This window comes from Molothrus aeneus, chromosome 8 (assembly GCF_037042795.1).
Source record: "Molothrus aeneus isolate 106 chromosome 8, BPBGC_Maene_1.0, whole genome shotgun sequence".
Lineage (NCBI taxonomy): Eukaryota > Metazoa > Chordata > Aves > Passeriformes > Icteridae > Molothrus > Molothrus aeneus.
Window position 1 is genome coordinate 1,631,465 of NC_089653.1, and position 22,955 is coordinate 1,654,419.

General features: G+C 43.8%; 1 protein-coding gene across 3 annotated transcripts; it reads left to right on the forward strand.

Annotated features, from left to right (window-relative positions):
• Nucleotides 1–2,975: 2,975 nt before the first annotated feature.
• Nucleotides 2,976–22,181, forward strand: STOX1 (storkhead box 1). Of its 3 annotated transcripts, XM_066554579.1 has the most exons (8): nt 2,976–3,365; nt 5,150–5,219; nt 6,647–6,717; nt 8,512–8,645; nt 11,451–11,573; nt 16,952–17,104; nt 18,588–20,856; nt 21,831–22,181. In XM_066554579.1, the coding sequence occupies exons 6-8, from the start codon at nt 16,972–16,974 to the stop codon at nt 21,868–21,870; spliced, it is 2,442 nt and encodes an 813-aa protein (XP_066410676.1). In that variant the 5' UTR covers nt 2,976–3,365; nt 5,150–5,219; nt 6,647–6,717; nt 8,512–8,645; nt 11,451–11,573; nt 16,952–16,971; the 3' UTR covers nt 21,871–22,181. The 3 variants fall into 3 exon arrangements, with proteins under 3 accessions (XP_066410676.1, XP_066410675.1, XP_066410677.1); XM_066554578.1 differs by lacking the exon at nt 5,150–5,219; XM_066554580.1 differs by lacking the exons at nt 5,150–5,219; nt 6,647–6,717; nt 8,512–8,645.
• The last annotated feature ends 774 nt before the right edge of the window (nt 22,182–22,955 follow it).

Genomic DNA, 22,955 nt, shown 5'->3' on the forward strand with positions numbered 1-22,955 from the left:
CTTGAAAATGTGATGCTGCTTTTGAATTCTTGTATCCTGCTGGTTTTAAATTGTCTCTAACAGGATTCTAAGTGGTTTGAAGATTTGGATCAGGTGCCCCACAGCAGGTGTAAGAATCAGTACCTTTGCAGGTGTGATTTAATGATGTTCCAAGTTGTTGTATATAGTCAAATGTTAGTTCAGCTGTCTGTATTCTTCTCTTTAAAAGGACAGTAGAATAAGGCTGCTGGGTAGATTTGTTTGTTGCATGCTGCATTATGATACTCATTTGTAGAAATTTCCTGGGCTGGATTCCAGGCAAGGTGACAGATTGCCAATGCCAGGTGTTCTGCTAGGAAATGGATTCCCAGGTTCTTTTCCCCTCAGCCTGCTGAGTGACACAGGTGCAGGGATGATTGACTGAGTGGCTGTGCACATTTCATCACACACAGCTGGGTAGAGGGGAGGAGTGGGGAGGAGGAAAAACCTCAAGGAATTCCAGTCTGAAATCTCCCCACCCTGCTTTTCAGCAGATATCTTTCAAGTAGTAATTTGCTTTATTATTTTGTTGCAACTTTTTAAGTGCTATACAGGGTTTTTTTTCCCTGTATTGCTTTAATCTTTTTAGTTATCCTGACCCGGGGTCATCCAGTTACATTCCTGTTTTATCATGCAAGGGGCAGAGACAGTTGGAGAATTGCAGCCTTCCTTTTTGGTCCCTTTTTAGCAAGGCTGGATGGTAGCCAGCAGATCAGATCTAAAAAAGCAGGAATTGCTGCCACATGTGTTGTGGAAATGAGCAGCTGGAGACAGAAGTACCTTGCAGTGCTGCTCTCAAGAACACACTTGTCTCACAGACCAAGCTGCTGTGCTGTAAAACAGCCCAGTGCCTGTGTGCAGAGCACAAGGTGAAGGAGAAAAGGGAATTTTCCCTCCAGGTATCAGGTACATGCTGGGTAGATGCCTTGTTACACTTCCAGCTGGGACACTCAGAGAGTAACAACAGAGCTGTGGAAGTTCTCTGAGCAGCTGGAAGGACTCCTGTGTTTCACATGCCTTGTTTTATTGGAGTACTATTCAGGTGAGTTAAACACTTCATTAACATTACATGTAGCTATTAGAACATTCATGTTACAAGTTGTGAAGTATTGGGAAAGAGTTTGCAAAAGCAACTTCAGGGTGTTCATAAATAGAGAAAATGCTGCCTTTGTCAAGTATCCCCTCTGGTGTAAGAAAGCAATATATAATGTGACTAAACAGATGAAAATACAGATCAGCTGCTTACCAGTATTGAACCTGATTGTTCTCTCTTAGTGTTCTTCCTGAAATCAAGCTAAGAACTTTTTTTTTCATTTCTTTTTTCTTTTTTTTTTCTTCTTTGAGTGGAGGGGTGATGTTTTCATTATAACAAGGACAGGAAAAATGAGTTACTGATAGTACTGGGACACATATGGATGGCAGCACATCTGTAAATTCTCAGACCATCCATGGCATCCAGTAATATGCTTGTAAAGAATGTGCAGCCAGCATTTTCAGTCTTGTGATTTGAACATTAGTGATGGGCAGTACAAAAGGGGACTTGTGGGGGCCACACAATGTACAGCACTGGTGATCCGTGGACACAAGCAGAGTTTGTTTAGGGTGACTTTTGGGTAGCAGTGGCTCAATATATAGTACTGATAAGAGGTGGCTGTGCAGATGATGTCCTGAGCAGTGAATAATTTTGTTCCCTACTTCACCTTTTAAAGAAAAGGAAGATTAATCCACTTAAGGTCTTATTGTCAATGAAGACAGTTGAAAAAAAGATTATTCTAACACAACATGGAATTTAAGAACCCATAAAAATTCCTTAAAAGCACACTGAATTGGACACCAGATCCCTCTGTGAAAGCAAGCTGTGCCCTTACCCTGCCTGGCAAGGATTTTGCAGGGTGAAGGAGAGGATGCAGAGCAGGAACAACCTGTGCAGGTGCTGTAACCAGCAGAAAGGGCAGGGCTGGAGCTTGGCCTGTGCTCTGCACTGGTGCCTGCTCTGCCAGCCCTTCCCCAGTGGAAGGGTAATCTCAGACAGGGCAGCAGCCCTGATCCTGGGGGAGAAGGGGGAGGGAGGCTTTTGTCTCTGTGAAATCTTAGTGCAAAATAGAGGCAGGTTCCTCAAGCCCAGAGTGGGGCCCTGTCCTGGAGCTAGGAGCAGCAGGGACGGGGGGAGAGTTGGGGCAAGGCTTGATCACAGTGGCAGAGGCACAGAGCCCGTGCTGGAGCCCCCCCGACTTCACTGGGGTTCATCTTGACTCTTCCTGTCCTGCGGGTGTGACCCCGATGGTGACATCCTCTGTGTGGAGCTGCCGGGAGGAGCCTGAGCTGCCATCAGCGGCCTCATCAGCTGGAGCACCAAACCACTCTGCCAGGGCAGGTCAACTCCTCCTCTGGCATTCTGTCACTGGCTTCTAAATCCTGGCAGGCGAAAATCCTGTGGCCAGGCTGGTGGAAAAGTGGCGAGCAAGCAGTGCACCAGCAGGACAGCCTTCTGCAAAGGCACAGCCTTCTGGAAAGGCACAGCCCTCTGCAAAGGCACAGCCTTCTGGAAAGGCACAGCCCTCTGCAAAGGCACAGCCCTCTGCAAAGGCACAGCCCTCTCTCTGCAAAGGCACAGCCCTCTGCAAAGGCACAGCTTTCTGCAAAGGCACAGCCTTCTGGAAAGGCACAGCCCTCTGCAAAGGCACAGCTTTCTGCAAAGGCACAGCCTTCTGCAAAGGCACAGCTTTCTGCAAAGGCACAGCCTTCTGCAAAGGCACAGCTTTCTCCAAAGGCACAGCCCTCTGCAAAGGCACAGCCCTCTGCAAAGGCACAGCCCTCTGCAAAGGCACAGCTTTCTCCAAAGGCACAGCCCTCTGCAAAGGCACAGCCTTCTGGAAAGGCACACCCCTCTGCAAAGGCACAGCCCTCTCCAAAGGCACAGCCTTCTGGAAAGGCACAGCCCTCTGCAAAGGCACAGCTTTCTGCAAAGGCACAGCTTTCTGCAAAGGCACAGCCTCCCCATCAGTCAGACACTGGGGCAAACTGGGTTTGCTGATAGCCTGGTGACTGCTGAGCGCACTGCAAGGGAGGCTGGGCCCTCGATATTCAGGTAGGAAATGTGGTAGGAAGCAGGTGTGCTGGTGTTTTGTTCCTGAAGATGTGGCTGGATTTAATGTGTCTGGTGCCCCAGAGTGAAATGAACTGTAAGGTGCATTCATAACCAGTGGAAGACTGAATTAGGTTCATTCTTTGTGGGCATTTTAAGCATTGGAAAAAACACTGGGGCTGGATGGGATGGATTGAGTCAGCACAAAGATTCCTGAGCCAGAGCTCCAGAACCTCCTGCTGCTGCTGGAGAAGGTGGAAAGGTAAAGGGGGAGGGTGCAGGGCACCGAGGGTGGGGTGACGGCTGCCACCGGGGCAGGCACTGCTACTCTGAAATCAGCAGCTGCTTTTAGTCTTACATCCTCTGGAAATGTTCACACACACACACACACACCAAAAAAACCCAAAAAAACAAAACCAACCCCCCCCCCCAAAAAAAAAAACAAAAAATAAAAACAACCACAAAAAAACCCCAGCCCTACAAACTGATCCTTTAAACCTTTTCTAAAAATTTCTAAAAGTGGACATGATAAAATAGCTAAGAGGAAATCAGACTCAGATGCATTCAAGCTGCTACCCTACATATCTAAGTACTCACATTAATATCTACTACATCATGCTGGTGAATGTTTATCCATCATTTTCATTTGCTACCTGCAATTAGTGCATATGCAATTGACTGTTCTAGTGACCCCTGCAGTCTAAAGAGACCAGGCTGCAATGAAGGGCTTGGTCTACACAGAAAGTACAGCTGGGAATTATTGAGTGTTCTCAATGCAAGTTTTCTACAAAAAGTCCTGTGAAATGTGATTGCAGAATACACCCACCAGTATCACAGTTAATCAACAATTAAACTTCTGCTCCTGGTGTTGCTGCCTCACAAACCTTCAGTTTCACTCGGGGCATTGGTTTTGGTCAGTAAATCCCTTTGCAGTTTGCAGTTGCTGGGGGGAGCCTCCGGTATGCAGGGGTCATTAACCCTGGAGTCTCTTTTACTCTTGGGCCCGTGGGGCTCCTGTCAGTTTGTCCTGCAGAATGCTGAGGCAGACAACACCACAGCACCTCTGGAGTTCTTGCAATGTTCTGTGTGGTTTGGGCATGGTCAGTGGGGACTGCTCTCTGTGGAAGGTACTGTAGGAGCACCAGGTTCTGATTATCAGCCTAACGCAGGTAAGGGACACCCGAGCAGTGCAGCGCCGATTGTGGCAGCTCAGATATCAGCTGCAACGTGTGGATGTGAAGGGCTTTGTGCTTTAACTTTCCCAGGATAAAGGATAGGGAGCATTACCAACCCAGCCAGGAATGCTGCTGACAAACACCAGGAGATGCTGCAGTGGAGACGTTCAGCTCTCCAGCTCAGTGCTGGGTGCTTGGTGGGGTGCAAACAAATCTCTTTTCACTTGGATTTCCAAAGGTTAGGAGGGATTTTCATAGCTATCAATTGGAGATGTTTATTTTTACTTTTCCCTGACTGTAGCTCTGCAATCCTCTCTGTCTAGGGATGAATTATATCATAATTCATATTCATTCATATATCTTAATTCAATTATATCTAGAAGTGCATTTTACTTCATTTCGAGCAGGACTGGATGTTAGATCACAAAAGCTTTTTGTTGAAACTAACTAGCAATTCTTCAAGAAAGAATTCAAAACTGCACTTTTTGTCAAAGCAGGAGAAATTGCCAACTTTTGAAAGACTGAGGAATTCTTAATGATACATTTCAAAACGTTTAACAGGAAAATCTCTGATGCCTAGCCTGTGTTATCCTTGCATAGCTCAATCTCATTATTATTTCTTAACACTGTTTAACTTAAATCACATAATTCTTTTTTTCCTGTTTCTGGTATTTACCCTTCTTTCCCAGTAATTGTATAAAATAGCCACTCCCTGTTACAGCCCCATTTTCTGGCTATAAGATTTCTCTCTTCCTCAGTCATTTCCTGGGCACTCAGATAACTTCACTGAGCTGGTAACCCCTGTTAATGCCAGCTGGAGTTCATCTTCCCTCATCACAAATTAACCTGCTGACCTCTTAACTCAATCCAGGTGAGGAGAGGAGTTATAAAGAACAAGAGTGCTTTGTTGGTCTCCACCTAAAAAGCAGTAACGTCTATAGGTATGTTGGGAATGGTTCTCTCTTCCTATAGTGAAGTTTTATATCACTGATGAAAAATTATATGTTATTCCTGGTCTCATGGGGATGATTTAGAGAACCTGATTCCATTGTTTTTTACTAACCTCTTTTCTGATGCAGAGGATGGCTAGTTGAATACAAATGTATGTTACTTTGGTAAATTAATTTCATTATTTCCCCTATTATCCTGCCCCTTCTGCAGTAACAGCCAATGGGATTTCTTACAAGTTAGAATTCTCTCACTTGTCTTTGTGAATTTCACTTTTTCAGACAATTAATGTTGAAGTGATATTTTCATGATTTTACTTAAATTTCTGGAAGCTTAACTGAAAAAAAATTGCTTTGAGTGTCTTTATTTAGGTAATTTTCTGATTTTAAATTATATATTCTATGCCTTCTCTTTCAAAAGTCATCATAATGGCCATTTTCTGCTCTGGATTACTTTTCTCACATTTCTTATATATAAAAACAGATATATATATTATAACTATTATTATAAATATTATATATTTTATATATATATAGCAAAGCAAATAGCAAGTTACACAACTAAAATGCAAAGGACAACGTTGTCTTGGGTTTTTAAAAGAAATTGCCATATTTAAAAAATGAAGCTACTGGTATCAGATTTGCTGTCTGTATTAAGCATAGAGAGATTTGACTGCATTTTTAATCTATCTGCTCTCATGTAACCGTTTGCAATAATGAGAAATTCAAACCACTTGGGTTTTTCATGTTTCCTGACTAAAGGCTGGGATGTTGGGAACCAAGCAATGTGGTTCCTAGGAAACATTTCCTGCACGTGTAGCAATGGCAGCATCTGCAAATTCCAGCAGCATTTGGTGAAATTTCACAAATACCTGGGTGTACCAGGTGCCAGAGATGGAAATCACTTAGCCTGCAATACCTTCATCCTTGGCCGTGGTACAAGAGAAGAGTTGGGAACGAGTTTTCAGGCTCGTGAGAATAATGAGCCAAGGCTTTAGAGGTTTTTCCTTTGAAATGCACCCCCACTTGTTTGCTGGGCAGCAGATGAGCAGCAAGGGGCGTTCGGCACCGCAGTTGATTTTGCCAAGCCCCATTTCAGTGCAGAATTATCCAGACCCTGCTGCGTGCTGGGTTTAAAGCCTTGGGCACTCCCAACTCCTCCTCACTGCTTATCTCAAGGAGCCTTCCTGGCTATTGTTTGTATCAGAAGACGCTGTGGTCCCACAAATCGTTGCTGCTTTTTGCCCCAGCAGTTCAAATGAGGTTATTCTAGAGAAACACACCGGGGTGTGACACGCTGACTTCACAGAACAGGTACACCTTGACTCATACTGGTCATCGGAACTTTAATCAAATAAAGGGAAAATTCAGTCCCAAAATCTTGTAACTAACACAAACTGCCCTGCTGTGTTTATTCCCAGATAAAATCCAGAAATGTCTCTGTCTCTGATGAGGATCTCATGGAGTGGGTGAATGGCACACACAGGACTGGGTAGGAGCTTTTATATTCTGCTTGGGATATGGAGGGGAAGAAAAGGGAAAAATCACGGCAATTAAAATTTTCCCCAAAGGGTGAAGCTAATTTTAAAAACTCTTGATCTGATAACTCAGAAACTCTGCAGGAATGCCGAGCATCTCCCGTGCTTAGCTGAGGTGTTCAGTCAGTTGTTCAGCAAACGAGGGGCAAACAGCTCCCAGCCTGAGGGGATGCATGCAGGGGAGAGGAGCGGGGCACTCTCAGCTGAGATTAGATACAATCACAAATACTCGATTTGAGCGCACTGACCTCCTGAGCGTTCCGAGAGGGAAACTGGTGACAGACCAGGAGAATGCATCTCAGCAGCTGCTTGCTTGCTATCCTTGGTGCTCACCAGCTCGTTTCTGCCATGCCAGCCTGCCAGCAGCGTCCTCCGTGTGCCTGAACGGCCCCACTCCTTTGAGATTCCTGTCGAGCAGAAGAGAAAATATCAAAATGAAACATTTTTGCTTAGCCTTTAGAGGCTGGATTTGCTGTCGGTTCAGCATCTCTGTTGCAGAATCACAAGGAAAGCTAAGAAAGCCCTGTCCTTTCCAGTTAGGCTGGAGCTGGGATGGACGTGCAGACTGGGATTTTTCTGTGCTGGTCACCTTTTCCAATGAAGGCTCTGCTGCAGGCTGGAAATTTATATCTCTTGGGAAATATCCTATTGAAGAGTGACATTGAAAGGACAGTGCACTTTCCTGTGAAGTGTCAAGTTTTATACGTTTTTGCTGGAGGTATTGAATGAACTGGAACGAGATCAGAGAAGGAATTGTTTTGTGCTCTTGTTTGTGCATTTGTAGAGTAATCTGATAGGTCTAACTCCTCACTGTTCCTTGTGTGACTCCCACAGAACATAAGGAGAAAAGCACTCAGAGAAGCAGCTAAAAAATGGGCAGATAGTCCCTGAAGCTGCTTTGATACTCAAACAGAATCCCTATGATGGAAGAGGGGTAGAATGGAATCTCCTGAAAATGTTCAGCAACAGCTTAAGGAGTACAGAGCAAAACTTCTGCAGTATTGTGGCCTGCAATAACCTTTCAAAGAACTGGCCCAGCTTTGGGGAACTGAATTAGTTCCCAGGTGTAACTTATTTAGTGTTTAGCTTATTTAGCTCCTGCCTGTGGAGCTCCTCATGCTCAGCTTCTCTGCATGTCTGTAGCAGCTTTTGGAAAGAGTTTTGAAGTGGCACTGGTACACCTGGGCTCCATCTACAGCTGGTTATTTGAGCATTTCCTGCTTATTAACAATTCTCAGAGTTGCTTACAATGAGAGACAGATTCCTGTCCCCAAGCTACCTGGCAAGCTTTTAGGACACATTTGTTTTTATTGAGTAATTTAAATTTGTTCACAGCAATGAAATGTCAGTGTCAGCACGGTTCTGCTGCACGATTATTGAAGCCACAGATGAAACTGTGGCCTTGTGAGTAGCTGATTTCTGTTTGGCCTACAAAAGGTCAGGACTCTGGAGTGGATATTGTTTGCCAGGCACTGCAGTTGTACACAGGAACACACAACTTTAATGAGGATGGCAACTCAGCAAGAGGCTGGGGATGTGCCTCATGGGATTCCTTTCTTTTGGAGTCCCTTTCTTCCAATGTCTTTCATCCTGCCCCACAAACAGGGATGTAGGTTTGCAAGTCAAAGGAGAATCATTTTGTATTTCAGTGGTGCTGGCTTCTGTGAAATGTAACTCACAGCATGTGGTCATGCTTTGTTGAACTGGTTAGGACTATTTAGAATTCTGTGTCTTTTTATTTTTATCAGGCCTGAAAAGAGTGGGTGACCTAAAATGGTGCTTTATTTTGCACTGCTGTGGATAGGCTGCCAAACATGAAGAACAGTTTGAGTTTCTAACAATTTTGTTGTCAAACACTACTTTAAAAGTTATCTTCAGTAAGGTATGTGATTCAGAACTTACTTACTTACTTGCATATTCTGTTGTAATTGGGTTTTACCTGTTATCACAGTTGTTCCAGTGATAACTCTGCTGATATATTTCAAGGAGGAAAAAGGGAAGAAAACATTTGTGCTCTTTGAAGGAGCTTTTTATCTACCTTGCTATTGTTTGCTTTTGATCTAATTCTATCTGTGTAATGATGATTGTGTAAAACTTACAGTATTTCATAATGTTTAGTACCTAATTCTAGCTGGCATTTAGCCCTTACCACTGACATCAGAAAATCCCCTGCCTGTTTAATGCATTTCCATATAAAACTCTTCCCAAGATGTTAATCCTGTATTACAAAAGCCCTCTCTCAGTAGAACATGTATTGCACTGACCTTAAATGCTGCACTCAGACTACTGATTGAACTCTCAGCAGCAAGGTACCAGGGCCTGGGATGTTCTTCAGAATCCTGATGCATTTGCCAGATCTGCTCAGATTGAATTACTTGAAAGGTATAATCTGTAAAAGCGCTTGTGCATGCAATTTTTTTCATACCACCCCAACATTAGTTTCTAATCATACTGTTTAGCAAGTACCACTGAAGAGAAGTGTATAATTTTTTATAATAAGCTCCATTCAACTTAATTTACTCTGATTTTTTTAATAATCTCTAAGCAGATTAGTTGGAAAGAACTTGGTATTTATTGTGTACTTCTTGGTGCTAAAGACTTCCAGCAGCAAAAGCTATTACTTCTGTCTTTTAGGTGAGAAAAGAATTTCAAGAAAATAGGCTGAGCTGTGCTATATCCTCAGTCTTTTGAATTCTTGCATGTTGAATCATGACAGGCAGATCCTCCCCTGATTCTAAAAGAGCATTAAGGCAGTTAATTTGAACAGGCTTAATTTTTTCTGACTCAGTCAGACAAGACAATAGTTTGTGTTATTATAATGAAGTTAATAAAATAAATTGCATTAGTTTGTAGGGCTGCTGCTGTGGTCTTTGATATGGTTTCAGAATCAGAGACTTTACTTCAAGGCTACTTTTAGCTTTTTCTCTACTGCCATCTTGCTTTAGCATACTCCATTGCTGTGCAGAGCACCAGCACTAACAGTGAGCCCAGGTTGGGGTCCTCAGCTACATCTGGGGTTCAGCTATGCAAAAAAAGTTAAGAATACAGAAGCTATTTATTTGAGAGCTGAAGAGAAAACCAACAGTTCTGTCACGTGGTTGCTGCTTGGATGCTCTCACTACCGGTGTGAGCACAGTGTAACCTTGTTTCTCTCACTCTGTGCTACCCCAGAAAAGCTCCCAGCTCCTGGGGCTCAGAAGTGCCCTTGTTCTGGGTCACAGAAAGCAGGGTGGGGTCAGGGTGGCTGTGGGAGGTACAGGTACAGCCCAGCTGGAGCAGGGACTGCTGCACTTGCTCATTCCTGTCCCACCTCCTGCTCAAGGGGGTCACACAGGGCTGCTCTGGCCTTTACTCAGTCACAGCCTGGGAACTGCTGGGGCTGGGGGCTGCACAAGCTCCCTGGGCTCCACAGCCACGCTGCCCTCAAAGCTGAAAGGTTCTGGGGATGGCAAATCTGAGCCTCTGCTGTTCCACCAGGTGCCTGCTGTGTTTCATTGTCCCACCACACTCTGCTGCTGCCAGGTCCCTCCAAAGCTGTTTCTCCTCCAGGTTCTCCAGGAGCCATTCCCTTGGCTGTGCCTCCAGGGCAGGTGCTCCAGGCCTGCCCATCTTGGTGTCCCTCTGCTGAACTTGCCCCTGTTCCTCAGCTGCTTCATAGACTCTATGATTTATTTTTGCCCCTGAAATTGTTCTACATTTTCAGCATCCCACAGACACATGCACATCTCTGTGATTTCCTTTGGAGGCTTCACCTTGGTCTGTGGGATTCAAGAACCCAGTATCTTCACTGTAAGTGTTCTGCCAAACTGGCTTTTGAAAAAAACATTTACTATTTACTGAGTCCTCTGTAATACAGTGGAGTTGCTTGGTTGCATTGTTGGTCTTCTGTGACATCCTTTTGGCTGAATTCTGGATTAACTAAAACATGGAAAGGGTGTTTTATAGCACTAAAGCCATGGAGACAGTTTTGGCAACTGCAGACTAAAGTCCTGGAGTTTAGACTAGTGCTATTTAATTTGCAGTGTCCAAACAATTCCTCTGAGACTTCTTATGGTGGTAAAGATGCTGTTTTTCATTTCTAAACAGGTTTGTTTTGTTTTGTTTTTCCCTGTGGACCATAAATTGCAGTCTAATGAAAGGGTGCAGAAAGTTATTTTCTAGCAAAGGGGCCATCCTAAAAGTTGGATATCCACTTAGGGAGAGTGGAAGGAAAAGTGTGCACATCCATCAACATCCCAGGCTTCCCAGGCAGGCATGAAGTTGCCCCTATACCATTACTCTTGTTCTCAGCTGAATTAAAAACCTCCCTGCCATGGGACTTGTCCCAAAACAAGATCTGAGACCTGCTTGGTTCCACTGCATTGTGTGCTGGTGGCTCCTGTCCTCATCCAAGGGAGGGGCCTGGGCCTGCACGGGGTGGGACAGGGACAGCTGTTGCCTGGGGGTAAGCTGTCCCCAGCTCTGGCCCCCTGAACTGGGATTTGCTGGAAAACCCCTGCAGGGAGCTGTGCTCTCCTTTGAACAGCTCCTCTCAAAGTCTGGGGTGTGACTTCCTTGGGCTGGAGTAGGTGTGAGCTGAAGTGCAAAGTGAATTTTGGTTCGTTCTGGGGAGGGGAAACACGACCATAAGTACATCTTACTATTGTATTACATTGTATGCTTTTCATGTCTGCCTTTTATGTGACAGCACACTTCCAAGCAAAGGAGGCAGCAGGGATATTGCAGCAGCTGGAGCTGCCCTTGAGCTGTACAGGCACAGGAATGCACAGCTTCGTCCCCATGCTTTTATAGTCAACCTTTCACTCCAGAGGTGAGTACCTGGCTAACCCCCACTGCTGCTTAGAACAAAGCTTTGGACATTAAAGAGCTATTGGAATTTCTGAGATTTATTGCAGAAGAGAGGGCACAGCTGGAGAGCAGTTTTAGTGGGGAAATGCCAGGGTTGTGAAGGGGAATTTTTGGATGAGGCCAAATGCAAAAGCTGTGCTTGTGTCAAATTCCTGTAGCAGTGGATGGCAGCACCTCAGGACAGTTAAAGGAGTTGGAGACACTGCCAGTGCCTTGTTTATTCCTGTTCTGTTTGGCTCCATGGTGGTTGTTTTGCACCTTGCTTGGGCCTGTTTAGTTTTATGTTATTTTTTATCTCCTTGCAATGAACGTTTTGAATCAATCTGTTTTTACCCCCAAGCCTCACACTAAATGCTGAAACAGTTAAAGATGACTTCCTTGCTATCAGCTGTGCTCTGTGTGCTCAGTGCATACATGAATTGACTTAAAAGGATGATACGTTATATGAAAAATAATGATCTGCAGTGCAGTTGCTCATAGTTGAATTTTTCTGCCAGTTTTGCAGTGGATGCCCCAAAGCTGGATGTGCTTATGCAGTTCTGCTTGTTGGCTTTTGTGCCAGCTGTGGGTGAAATGCAGATCCCTGGAGACCTTGGCTGTGCTCTTGAACAGTGCATTTGGAGCTGCATTCCTGCCTGTGTGTTCAGGCAGTGCCTGTGCAGCTTGAAACCTGCTCCCAGGATGGGCTCAGCATCCACCTGGACACATCAGTGGCCTTGCTAAGAGCTGAAGGGGTTAATCTCTTTGGAGGTCAGAGAGACACATTCCAAAGGCAAAAGCTTACCCACTGTGCTCTGTGGTGGTGTTCACAGGGGTGGCAGGATGAGGGAGGAGATGAGGATCTGACTCCATGTTTCAGAAGGCTGACTTATTGTTTTATGAGATATATATATATATATATATAATATTAGAACTATATTCAAAGAATAGAAGAAAGGATTTTATCAGAAGGCTAGCAAGCAAGAAGAAGAATGAGAACAAAAGCTTGTGACTGAGAGTCCGAGCCAGCTGACTGTGATTGGCCATTCATTAGAAACAACCACATGAGCCCAATCCCAGATGCACCTGTTGCATTCCACAGCAGCAGATAACCATTGGTTACATTTTGTTCCTGAGGCCTCTCAGCTTCTCAGGAGGAACAATCCTAAGGAAAGGATTTTTCATAAAAGATGTGTGTGACAGTGCTCAGTTTAGGAAAACTGTACCCACTGAGTGTATTGCTGTGTGACCTGTTCCTGTCTGGGCACTTGGGCAGAGCTGGCAGGAGAGAGCTCTTCCTATTCCCCCTGAATCTTGCTTTGTTCTCACCATATCTGCCTCTGGGCTTTTTATTAGCTGGTGAAAGAAATGATGGCTCTGGGCTGCCATTAGCACTAAGATTAGAGTAAGGATTTCATGATGCCTCTTGGGTAGGAACCTCAGAGAGCACTTGGAAGTCGTATTTCCAAAAATTCATAACAATTGCACTTGGGAAGAGGCTTTCATGTGTTGTTGGGAAGGCAGAAAAAGTGGTTGGCTTTTGCTGGTTTTGTTTACTTCTTATTAAATTGCATGGCATCATCCTTTGAAAGTTGTAAGGAATGAAAAGTTAATAAGAACTTAGGATAAGTTAATCACAGAAAGTTTAGGACTGTAAAAACAGAAATTGTGACCAAATGGAGGGTGCTGTTTGCCTAAATGTGCTGATTTGGGAATGTCTGTCCTGGCAGGAATCAGTAGGTACAGAAATCTGACATCTTCATGTGCTTGTAGCTTCTTTGATGTCAACTGAAGAAGTGTTGGTGGCCTTAAACTGATACTTAATTGTTTCTCTGAGGGTTGTACAAAGTAATCAAAGAACAGATATTTGCTGTTGCTGAGAGCTTTTGTTTGTTTCAGTAATAGATTAGAGACATGACAAGACTTGACAGTTTCATTTAATTGAACCATTTACTCTTTGCTTCAGTAAAAGGATGGTTCTGAAAACAGGACCTAGTACAGCACTAGTACAGAGTACTTGTGCCAAAATAGAGTCTCTCTGTTATATACTTACATTTGAAAATGTTAATTTTAACTGCCTTTATAATCTACATATAATTTTTATTCTTTAATAAGAACACATCTTGTAAACTCATTAATGTTCAAAAAGGGTTTTGCTAGAGTTCCCAACTTTCTATGATGTTCTTATTAACATTTTATTCCTTAAAATTCTTTAACTATACTATGTGATTTTTGCTGTAAAATGTGACTGTGATGCACTCTAGTCTACAGAAAATTCTTTAACTATAATATGTGGTTTTTGCTGTAAAATGTGACTGTGATGCACTCTAGTCTACAGAAAATTCTTTAACTATAATATGTGGTTTTTGCTATGTGACTATGATGCACTCTAGTCTATAGACAAGCAGAAGCCTTGCAGTTGGTAGCAGTACTCCTCTTGCTTATGATCTTGTGCAAAAAGTGAATTACATCAAACAAGCCAAGGCTCTCATGCAGAGAGGCACAGGATCTGTGGCATCTTTTGTATAATCCATTCCATGATAGATTCTCCCAACTACAGAAATACCAATCTTCTATTTCCACATGCTGTGTCTTCTCTGCCCATCAGATGTTTTAGGGTTTTTTCTGCAATGGATTTACTCCTAGTCCTTTATTGTTCTGCAAACAGTTTACCTGAACTCTTAAGAAGTAAATTGACTGCTGTTGTAACAAATGCCTCTCTGTTCAATTCCCCAGAATTAGCCTGGGTTTCACCCAGATAAACTTGTCTTGTGTGTAATTTTTCTGAATAGCCTGAAGATGCACAAATTCTGCAGCTGTTAAACAACTCAGTGAAAAATGATAATGCTCACATTACAGAAATGGAACAAAAATCACTTTGTGCTAGTCAAGAATACCCAGAGGCTTTTCTGTGGGCTGAGTTCTGTTACCCAATGCTCACATTACAGATGACTTCCCACACTGTGACCAATAAGTGCCCCAAAAAGGGCATTCTTGGGTTTTAGGTGTCCAGGTAATGAGCAGAGTTTGAGCAGACCTGTAAAGCAAACTGAAGGATAAGAACAGCTGAGCCCTGGCCAGCTGCTTTAGTTCAGTGGCTCTGCAAAACCTGCAGAGGTGGAGGGTGGGAGGTTCAGAGGTTTGCTGTATTCACCCCAGCTGGGTTCTTTGCTGCTGGCAGTGCCCTCACAGAGGTGTGAGCAAGGCCTCCTGAGCCTGTAAGACAGCAGGAAGGTGACTGTCATCACATTTATGCAGAGGAGGGAAGTGGGCAAGGCATTCTGCAGGGGCTTTGATCTGTGAAAGGACAGATACCAAGGAGCTGTAATGAGAATGGTGTTCTGCTGATTTTGCATCAGACCTATGAGACACAGCTTGCACAAATTGATAAATCTTCTCCATGTGCAAATCTAAGGGATGCAGCTTCTAAGTATTTCCAATGAACTTGGGAAACTATTTGAAGCACAACAACAGTTATTTAGCTATGCAAAGTAAATCTACAAAGATTTAATAAAACTTGATAGACACTTAGAGGGTGCTGCCTGGGCCTTTACCCACACTGCTTATCAATATCACCAATTCTTGCTTTCACAATTTCAGATTTTATTTCAAAGTCAGGAGAGAATGATATCTAATATTTATGTTGTTAGCATGTGAGCACTATTGACTCTGAAACATTTTAGACTTGTGTTCAAACATGATTTTAGATTTTTAAAAATTCCTTCAGTATCAAGCTAGCTTTTGTTTAATGCTTTGAATATTATTCTGAAACAGCCTTCCCTGAATGGAGGCACTGGATTTGATGCTGCAGAACAGATGCAGACAACAACAGCAAGATAATAACTATAAAGATAATGAACAAATTTTAATTACAGTTGGTATTTTACTCCTTAGCAGCCTGGTGCTCTGCAGGAAGAAATGGTCAAATTGGCAGCAGCACGGTGTGCCCACAGCAGACTTCAGACAGCAAACTATTCACAGGAGTCATTCCTGAATGCTGATGGCCTTTCCCATAGAAAAAGAAAGCTTGCAATGGTTTCTGCACCTGCAAGGAGTTTCCTAGCAACACCACTGAGGAAACTGTATGCCAGGATTTTCTTTTCAGAGTTCTTTTTGTTGAATATAGCAGCAGTTGTAAAACAAAGGTCAAGAGCAACTTCAGCCCTTCAAAGCAATGTTGTGTATTACATTCACTCAGAGGAGTGTTTGTGTTGTAGTTCTCTGCCTGGAGGATAAATATTGGGTTACAGTGTCACCCAATAGACAAGGGTGGTTTAGTTAAACGTGAACACAGCTTAATCTAAAATATCACTTTTTACTTGGGGGAAATTCCTGTTAGTGTTTAACAGTGGGTTATCCTTTGAAGGAACCAGGAGAGCACAGAACATCACAGAAGCAAGGGGGGTTGATTTTTTTGTTTTGTCTGAGGAGGTGTCTGCAGTCACTGTCTCACTGTGTGCACAGACCTCAGGTGAGTCCCTGCTTTGTGCCTGCTCATCAATAACTCAGGGAATTTCTTATTTCAGCTACAGCACCCACAGCTACTGGGTCAGGAGTACTTGCTGGGCTTGTCCTCTGCCACCTTGGGGAGAGCTCAGAGTTTAGCTGGGTTTTATGGATGGGGGAGTTCAGGTCAGGGACTGAGACCCTTTTCAGCCCTCTGGGCTGGGGTTGCAGAGGTACTGGGGAAGATGGGCCACACTCTTGGTCCCTCCAAACTTCTGCTTTTGTCATGCAGAATAAGAACAATGTTTTTGTCTCTTACCAGGACAGATAGTGAGGCAGCCTAAAAAATGCATGCAGTTGTAATAAGAGTTTTTGCTCTCTACCCAGTTTACTAAATAATCTCTAGTTCTAGAACCTAGTCTAAAAGTGGCATTTTACCATTTGTATTCAATTTTATGTGCAAGACAAGGCACAAAGCCTATTACTTGTATTTTTTTTCCTTGTGTTCTGACTTGGTGAAAACATTTTGTACTTAGATCATTGAATGTTGACCTTCCCCCATTAGCTACTTGGAGAAATACAGGTTCTGCATGGTTTAACATGTAAGCAGTCTTCTAAAAAATCAGCAGTCATCAGAAATAATTCTCTCTCTCAGCTCCTTGTTTATTAATCTAAATTATGGCTTTGGCTGGATTTCCATACCAAACAAACCAACGTGCTTAAGGCAACCTCTGTTTCCTTCATTACAAAGGCTCTTGACAAGTGCTAGCACCACCTCCCTCCTCTCAGAAATACTTCTGAGTAATTTGCCAAAGAAAATTAGCTGAGGATAAGGGAAATTTTCAGTGGAAATCTTTCATAGCTAATTGAAAAAATTATGCACTGTTCCATTCAAATAATTTTGTTTTCTTTTAGGTGATGTGACCCCTGCTGTCATGAATCCTCTCTGCCAGCCAGGCTCTGTTCCTTTGGCACAAGGAATATGCTGGACCATATCAGACATGAATGCAGATCAGGTTGTGGTGACTCAGGAGACTCTAATGGAGCAGTTAAAGAAAAATTTCCCAGGTAACTTGTTTGTTTCTCCCTCCTTTAAAAAGTGGCTGTATCATCAAGCCTGAGTTTCAGATGTTGGACAAGGGATCAGGGAATGCCTACAGGCAAAGTGCAGGAGTACAGTTAACAGGGAACTGGTGGATAAATGAATGTGCAAACTTCTCATCAATCTGTGAGTGTCACTGCATTGATTTGAATGCAATCCTTTGCACAGATTTCAATAAATCTTTGAGAATTAGAGGGAACTGGCTGTAGTTAGGAGTATGCCCTTTTGGGGGGTGGGAAAGCACAGATGTGGTATTTAGGTGCTAGACATGGAACAGCATAAAATAGACTGTTAGATCACAGAGACTTGTTAAGTCCTCCTCTAAGAGACAGGAACACAGCTGACTTTGACTGCAAAGGGACTGGGTAGGAGTCTACATCTGGTGTTTGCTGTCAAAAACTATAACCAGCCTCAAATTCAGGTTTGTTGGTCGTGTTCTAACTCTTTTCTTCCTGAAAGGAAACTACTTACACTAAGTGATCTTTAGTTCTTCACTTCTAGCCCAGTTGGTTGGAGCATGGTGCAAATAATGCCAAGGTTGTGCATTTGGTTCCCATACAGACCACTCACTTAAGAGCTGGACTTGATGATCCTTGTGGTCCCTTCCAACTCAGAATATTCTGTGATTCTGAGGGGGGGTGCAGCCACCTCCCTTAATATCTGAAAAATATCCCATTTCCCTTAGATCTGCAATATCAAAGTGTTACTGTGTTTGAGACTTTGAACAGGCTCATTCTGGCCCTCTCAGGAGGCTGCTTTGTTTGATACTGAGCTGCTTCTTTTGACTCCTCTTAATCTTACAGCTCTGTGAACGTTACAGGCTGATCTGGTGGGCATTTTAACCAGTGGGAAAAATATTAATGTAACCCCACAAAGTGGCACAGAACCATGCCAGGAATGAGTTGCACTCAGTAAGTGCACTGTGATAACCACAGGGCAGATTTTATAGGTCAGCCAGAAGTATCATTCTCAAAGTTTGTAGGGTCTGAAGGTATTTTTGCTGAGTTTTCACCTTGCTGGAAGTTCTTAACTTGATGGGCAGGTCAGCTGTGACTAGATTAAGGACTCTGAGACTGTGACACCTGGTGGAAAACTGCAGCTGAGACCAGTCTGAGTGAGGTAATAAATTGACATCTGACCAAACCACACCAGAAACTTCAGAGAGTGATGAAGCCCCTGTTGGATAACATGCCAGGAGGAAATGCTTTGAACAAGAGGTTGTTTGGTTTGTACCTGGCAGAGTCTCTCTCATGAATATCATGTTCTGACAGACACAAAGGCAACATCTTTGCTCCCTCACAGTGGTGCTGCAGTGGCAACACAGCTAAATGCTGCACTATTTCATTTTCAGTTGATTTCAGGGCTGTTGGATGATAGAGATCTTTTGGCCAGCACCCATTTTATTTGAAAACTTGTTACTGATTTGATGTATCTGTCTCTTTGTTCTAGGCATTGCAGTGCCCTCCCACAATGTATTATATAATATCCTTGGCACTCTCATTAAGGAAAGAAAAATCTATCATACAGGGGAAGGATATTTCATTGTGACTCCCAACACTTACTTCATCACAAATGATGCCACAGAAGACAACAGAAGGATCCTGTTGGAGGACAGCTGTTCATCACCTTCCATCCCTGACCTGGTAAACATTAAGGCCTGTGCAGACCTAGTGAAAGAAAGCATTCCTACAGTACCCTGTTCCAGATCCTGCCATTGCTTCCCTGGCCAAAATAAGCTCTGTGAACAAAGGCAAGGGCAGGTGAGGATCCATGGATCTAATGGAGAGGGACAGGGAGGCTGCAGTGAATTGAGGGCTTCAATTAGAACTCAAGGCATCTCCACATCTGCTGAGAACCATTCCTGGGACACCATCAAATCCCTGACGTCTCTGAAAGCAAAACTGAAAAGCAAAATGCTTGGCCTTGACCTTTTCTGGAGAAGTGCTTCTAAGAAAGAAAAACACAAGAAGGAGTACTCCACTTTTTCAGGCCAGTTTCCTCCCCAGGAGTGGCCAGTCAGGGATGAAGATGACTTGGACAACATTCCACGTGATATTGAACATGAAATCATCAAACGTATTAACCCCGCTCTTACAGTTGATAATTTGATTAAACACACAATATTAATGCAGAAGTTTGAGGAACAGAGAAAATGTAACAGTAAAGAGAAAAAATACATCAGTAACGGTACCTCAGCTGAAGTGCCAACAGTCAGGCAAAACCATCTTTCAAAGGACTGCATTCAGAGGGCACCAAGTAAAACAGCAAAACACACCAGGAAAACCAAATCAAAGAGGGAAAAGCAGATGAGCAGGAGCAGCAGGAAATCTCACAGACAGAAGGTAACATCCCAGAATGTGAAACTGGAAGAGAGCTTTTCCCTGCCCATCAAAACCCAAGAGCCACCTGTTGCAGCAGTGGAATCCCATGGGATATACAAGAAGCAGATTAAGAATCCTTTCCAGGGTCTGCCATGGAGACCTCGCAGCTTTCCTGCCAGGGGGCACCAGGCTGCTGGGAACAGCCAGCTCAAGGGACAGACTCACAAGGAAGGAAGGGCTTTCCAAAGGCCACGGCCCTTGGCCCCCTCAGGACCCTCTGGCTGTGAAACTGAAAGGCTGGGTGCAGAAAGTGAGGCTGGCAAAGCTAAGCAGAACAACTTACTCCATGCTAATAGGTCTGAGCTTCAACTAAAGCAAGCCAGTTTCAGTGAAAATGCTGGTTATCCACAAGGCAGTAACCTGCAAATAGGTAACAGAAGCAGACACTTCCTGGAGAGCAATATTCCTGAAGAAAATGTCTATAAAAGAACAGTAAAAAAGAAATCCCCTTGCTCCTATATTGAAGATAGTGGTGTGTGCAAAGAGGATGCAAGATTTCCATCCTACCTGAAAGATGAGCATTGCAGCTGCAAAGCAGACACTGTATGTGAGCTCTTAGATCAAACAGCCAGTGACTTTCAAAATGTCCATCTTTCACATTGCACAGCCAGTGTTAATCTGGCCCCCAAAAATGGTGTGAAATACAGACCAAAGACTGATAAAAAGAGTGAACCTCTATTTAACCATGACTGTGCCAGCCATCCTGGATCAAGGGAGCTGGAAAGGGAAGGGTTTACTGTTAACTCCCATCTTCTGTACCAAAAGGGACATGATGGTGACACCTGCAGCTTGTCACATCTGGATGACAATTCTGAACAGCTGTCCCCTGGCCATGCCTTGTCAGGCACAGGAGACTGGAGCCCAGCTGTGTCCCTAAAAGCCTCTAAGGTTAGAACCTGCCCTGCCCAGCATGACACAACCATAAACAAATGTGGTATGAGATACAGGGGAAGTGCTGGCCCTGCAGAATCAACAGATGGCTCCAAGGAGCATCCTAAACCACACTGCACAGAGGAAAGCTGGCTCTGCAGTCAGGCTCTTCTGAAAGGCCACAGGAAGGAGGAAGGAGCTGAACTCACTGAGTGTGGGAAGGGCTCAGCTGGGGCAGGTTCCTGCCAGGCTGGCTCTGACTCTGGCTCTCTGCAGAACTTCACCTGTGAGGTGGGAGCAGGAGCAGCACGCTGTGCTCTGGGCTCAGGGACCAGAGGAGTGAGAAACCCTGCAGGACAAACAGAGCAGCTTGTAAAGAGTGCATGTCCTGTGGGGCCAGAACAGAAACACCCAGAGGGGACAGAAAACCACAGCATTACAGGAGACAGTGGCATTGACTCCCCAAGGTAAGAAAACATGTGGCACTAAGAGGCTTTATCTCCAAAGTGACCGGCAGATTTAGAATCACAAACCCCTTCTCCAACAACATTTGTAAAATATTTTACATTTGTAAAAAAAAATTACATTTGTAAAAAAAAAAAAATTCTATTTTTTTTTTAGACTTCAGTGTTCTGATCCAGAAATACCCAAACTGTAGAGTTCTCCTAATTCCCTTAACAGGAACATTCTCCCTAAATTGCTGCTGTTTATGTTTTGCATTTGTTTTCATGAGGCAAGAAAGCAGCAGAAATTCAGTGTTAAACACTGTGTTTGGCAAGCTGCAGTTTGCAGGCAGGCTCAGCTCACACAGATTTCCACATGTGACATTGGATATTGCCACAGACTCTCCAGGTGTACATAAAGAATAGAGATCCAGTAGAAATTTCAAGTAGAAAATACCATTTGACTTGCTCACAACAGACAGAATGTGTACTTCACCTGAGCTTGCACAGTGTACATTTTGCCTGTAGTTACACCCGAAAATCCCTTAATGGAAAATAAATTGGTATGAAACAAACTTTTACACAGAGACCTCAAAAACTTAACTAAATTGGCAAGAATCTATGTTAAAAGCCACATTTTTTAACAGCAACACATATTCTTAATTTCTTAAAAGAGTGATATTTAACTGTAATTAAGCCATTGGAGACCTCACTAGATTTGTACTGTCCCCTTAAGAAGGCAGTATATGAAGGAACAACCACAAACTCCAGTTTCTAAGGGAATCCTGCTAATTGTTCATCTTTCCTGGCTGTGCACCCTTCCAAGCACATTTCCTGTGTATTACTTGGACATGAAGACTTGAAATCTTTAGCAAAATGTATTTCAGAGGATCATTTTGACTGTGTGTACATATGCCCATCTGTGGCACTAGAACCTGAGCCAACTCAGTCCATTTTTGCAATGTGGAATCTGACTTGTAATCATTATATTATTTTAGGTGGACTGAAAAGAAGATGAAGCTTCCTGCCAAATACTAAAAGTATAAATAACAATGCAGAAAGGAGGACAAGTGAAAGGACAATTGCAACAAAATTCCTTCCTTCATCTAACTCTGGTAGTGAATATTTGATTATTTTTCTAATGAGATTGGTCAACTTTCCCCTTGTAACAAGGTAACCATAGTGTAAATGTAGCTGGTCACATCAGCGAGGCAGTCTCTAAATCAAAGCTGTTAGTTAAAACTTTTGACAGCAGCGTTTGAAGAGGTCATGTCTGTTTTGTTTGCCCTCATTTTTAATTATTTTTCGTGTGTCCCTGTGATAATAAAAGTGAGAACTGGCATTCTTCATTGAGCACTGATATGTATGGGCTTTGTTTCTCCAATAGGAATTGCTGTTGGCTGTTTCACAGTGTAACTCTGCAAAGTTACAGTGTGAAACAGGCAACATGTGTGAAATCCTACTTCACTTTCCCTGCTAGAAAACAGAACAAATGAACGAGACACGCACCTGGTACTACAAAAATTCCTTCAATCCCAAGGTTCTCTGCCCGTGTCCTGCAGCACTCTCAGCTATCCTCAGTCTGCCTGGTGTTTGTATCTGTCAAGCAGGGTTTGGGCTTTGCAAATGAAACGCTGGTGGCAGGAGGCAGCAGCTGAGGCCGGTGCCACTGCTGTGGGCCAGGCCCCTGCTCTACTCCTGCCCTTCCCATTCCCCAAGGAATCCACATCCCACCAGCTGTCAGGATTGCTTCACACACTTTACTTCCCAAGGCTAATTTTGACCTCTTCCTCTCGATTTATCTACAAGCAGATTGTGCTGGGCTCATGCTGCGTATCACCACACGCTTGTGGATTTTAAATCTTAGTCATTTGCTCACAGTGCCCTTTCCTACTTCAGACTTTTCACTACTACTGAACGGTAGTTCACTACTCTGCGGTAGTTACGGAGGCTGAAGCCGTCAGCTCGTAAAGCTGCCGGAGGTTTGCTCTGGGGAAGGCAGGGCCCTGCCAGGGCCGGCGGGACTGGCCGAGCCCTCATGGCGAGCCCTCATGGCGGCCCCGTCATGGCGGACCCGTCATGGCGGCCGCCCCCTCCCGGCGTACGGCGCGCGCGGGGTGCGC

Excerpts from the sequence above, each read along its gene's own strand:
- STOX1 (XM_066554579.1), top strand. The coding sequence starts at position 16,972 with ATGAATCCTCTCTGCCAGCCAGGCTCTGTTCCTTTGGCACAAGGAATA. Across the intron at positions 17,105-18,587 it reads GTTAAAGAAAAATTTCCCAG|GCATTGCAGTGCCCTCCCAC; the intron begins GTAACTTGTTTG and ends TCTTTGTTCTAG. Across the intron at positions 20,857-21,830 it reads AGTGGCATTGACTCCCCAAG|GTGGACTGAAAAGAAGATGA; the intron begins GTAAGAAAACAT and ends ATATTATTTTAG.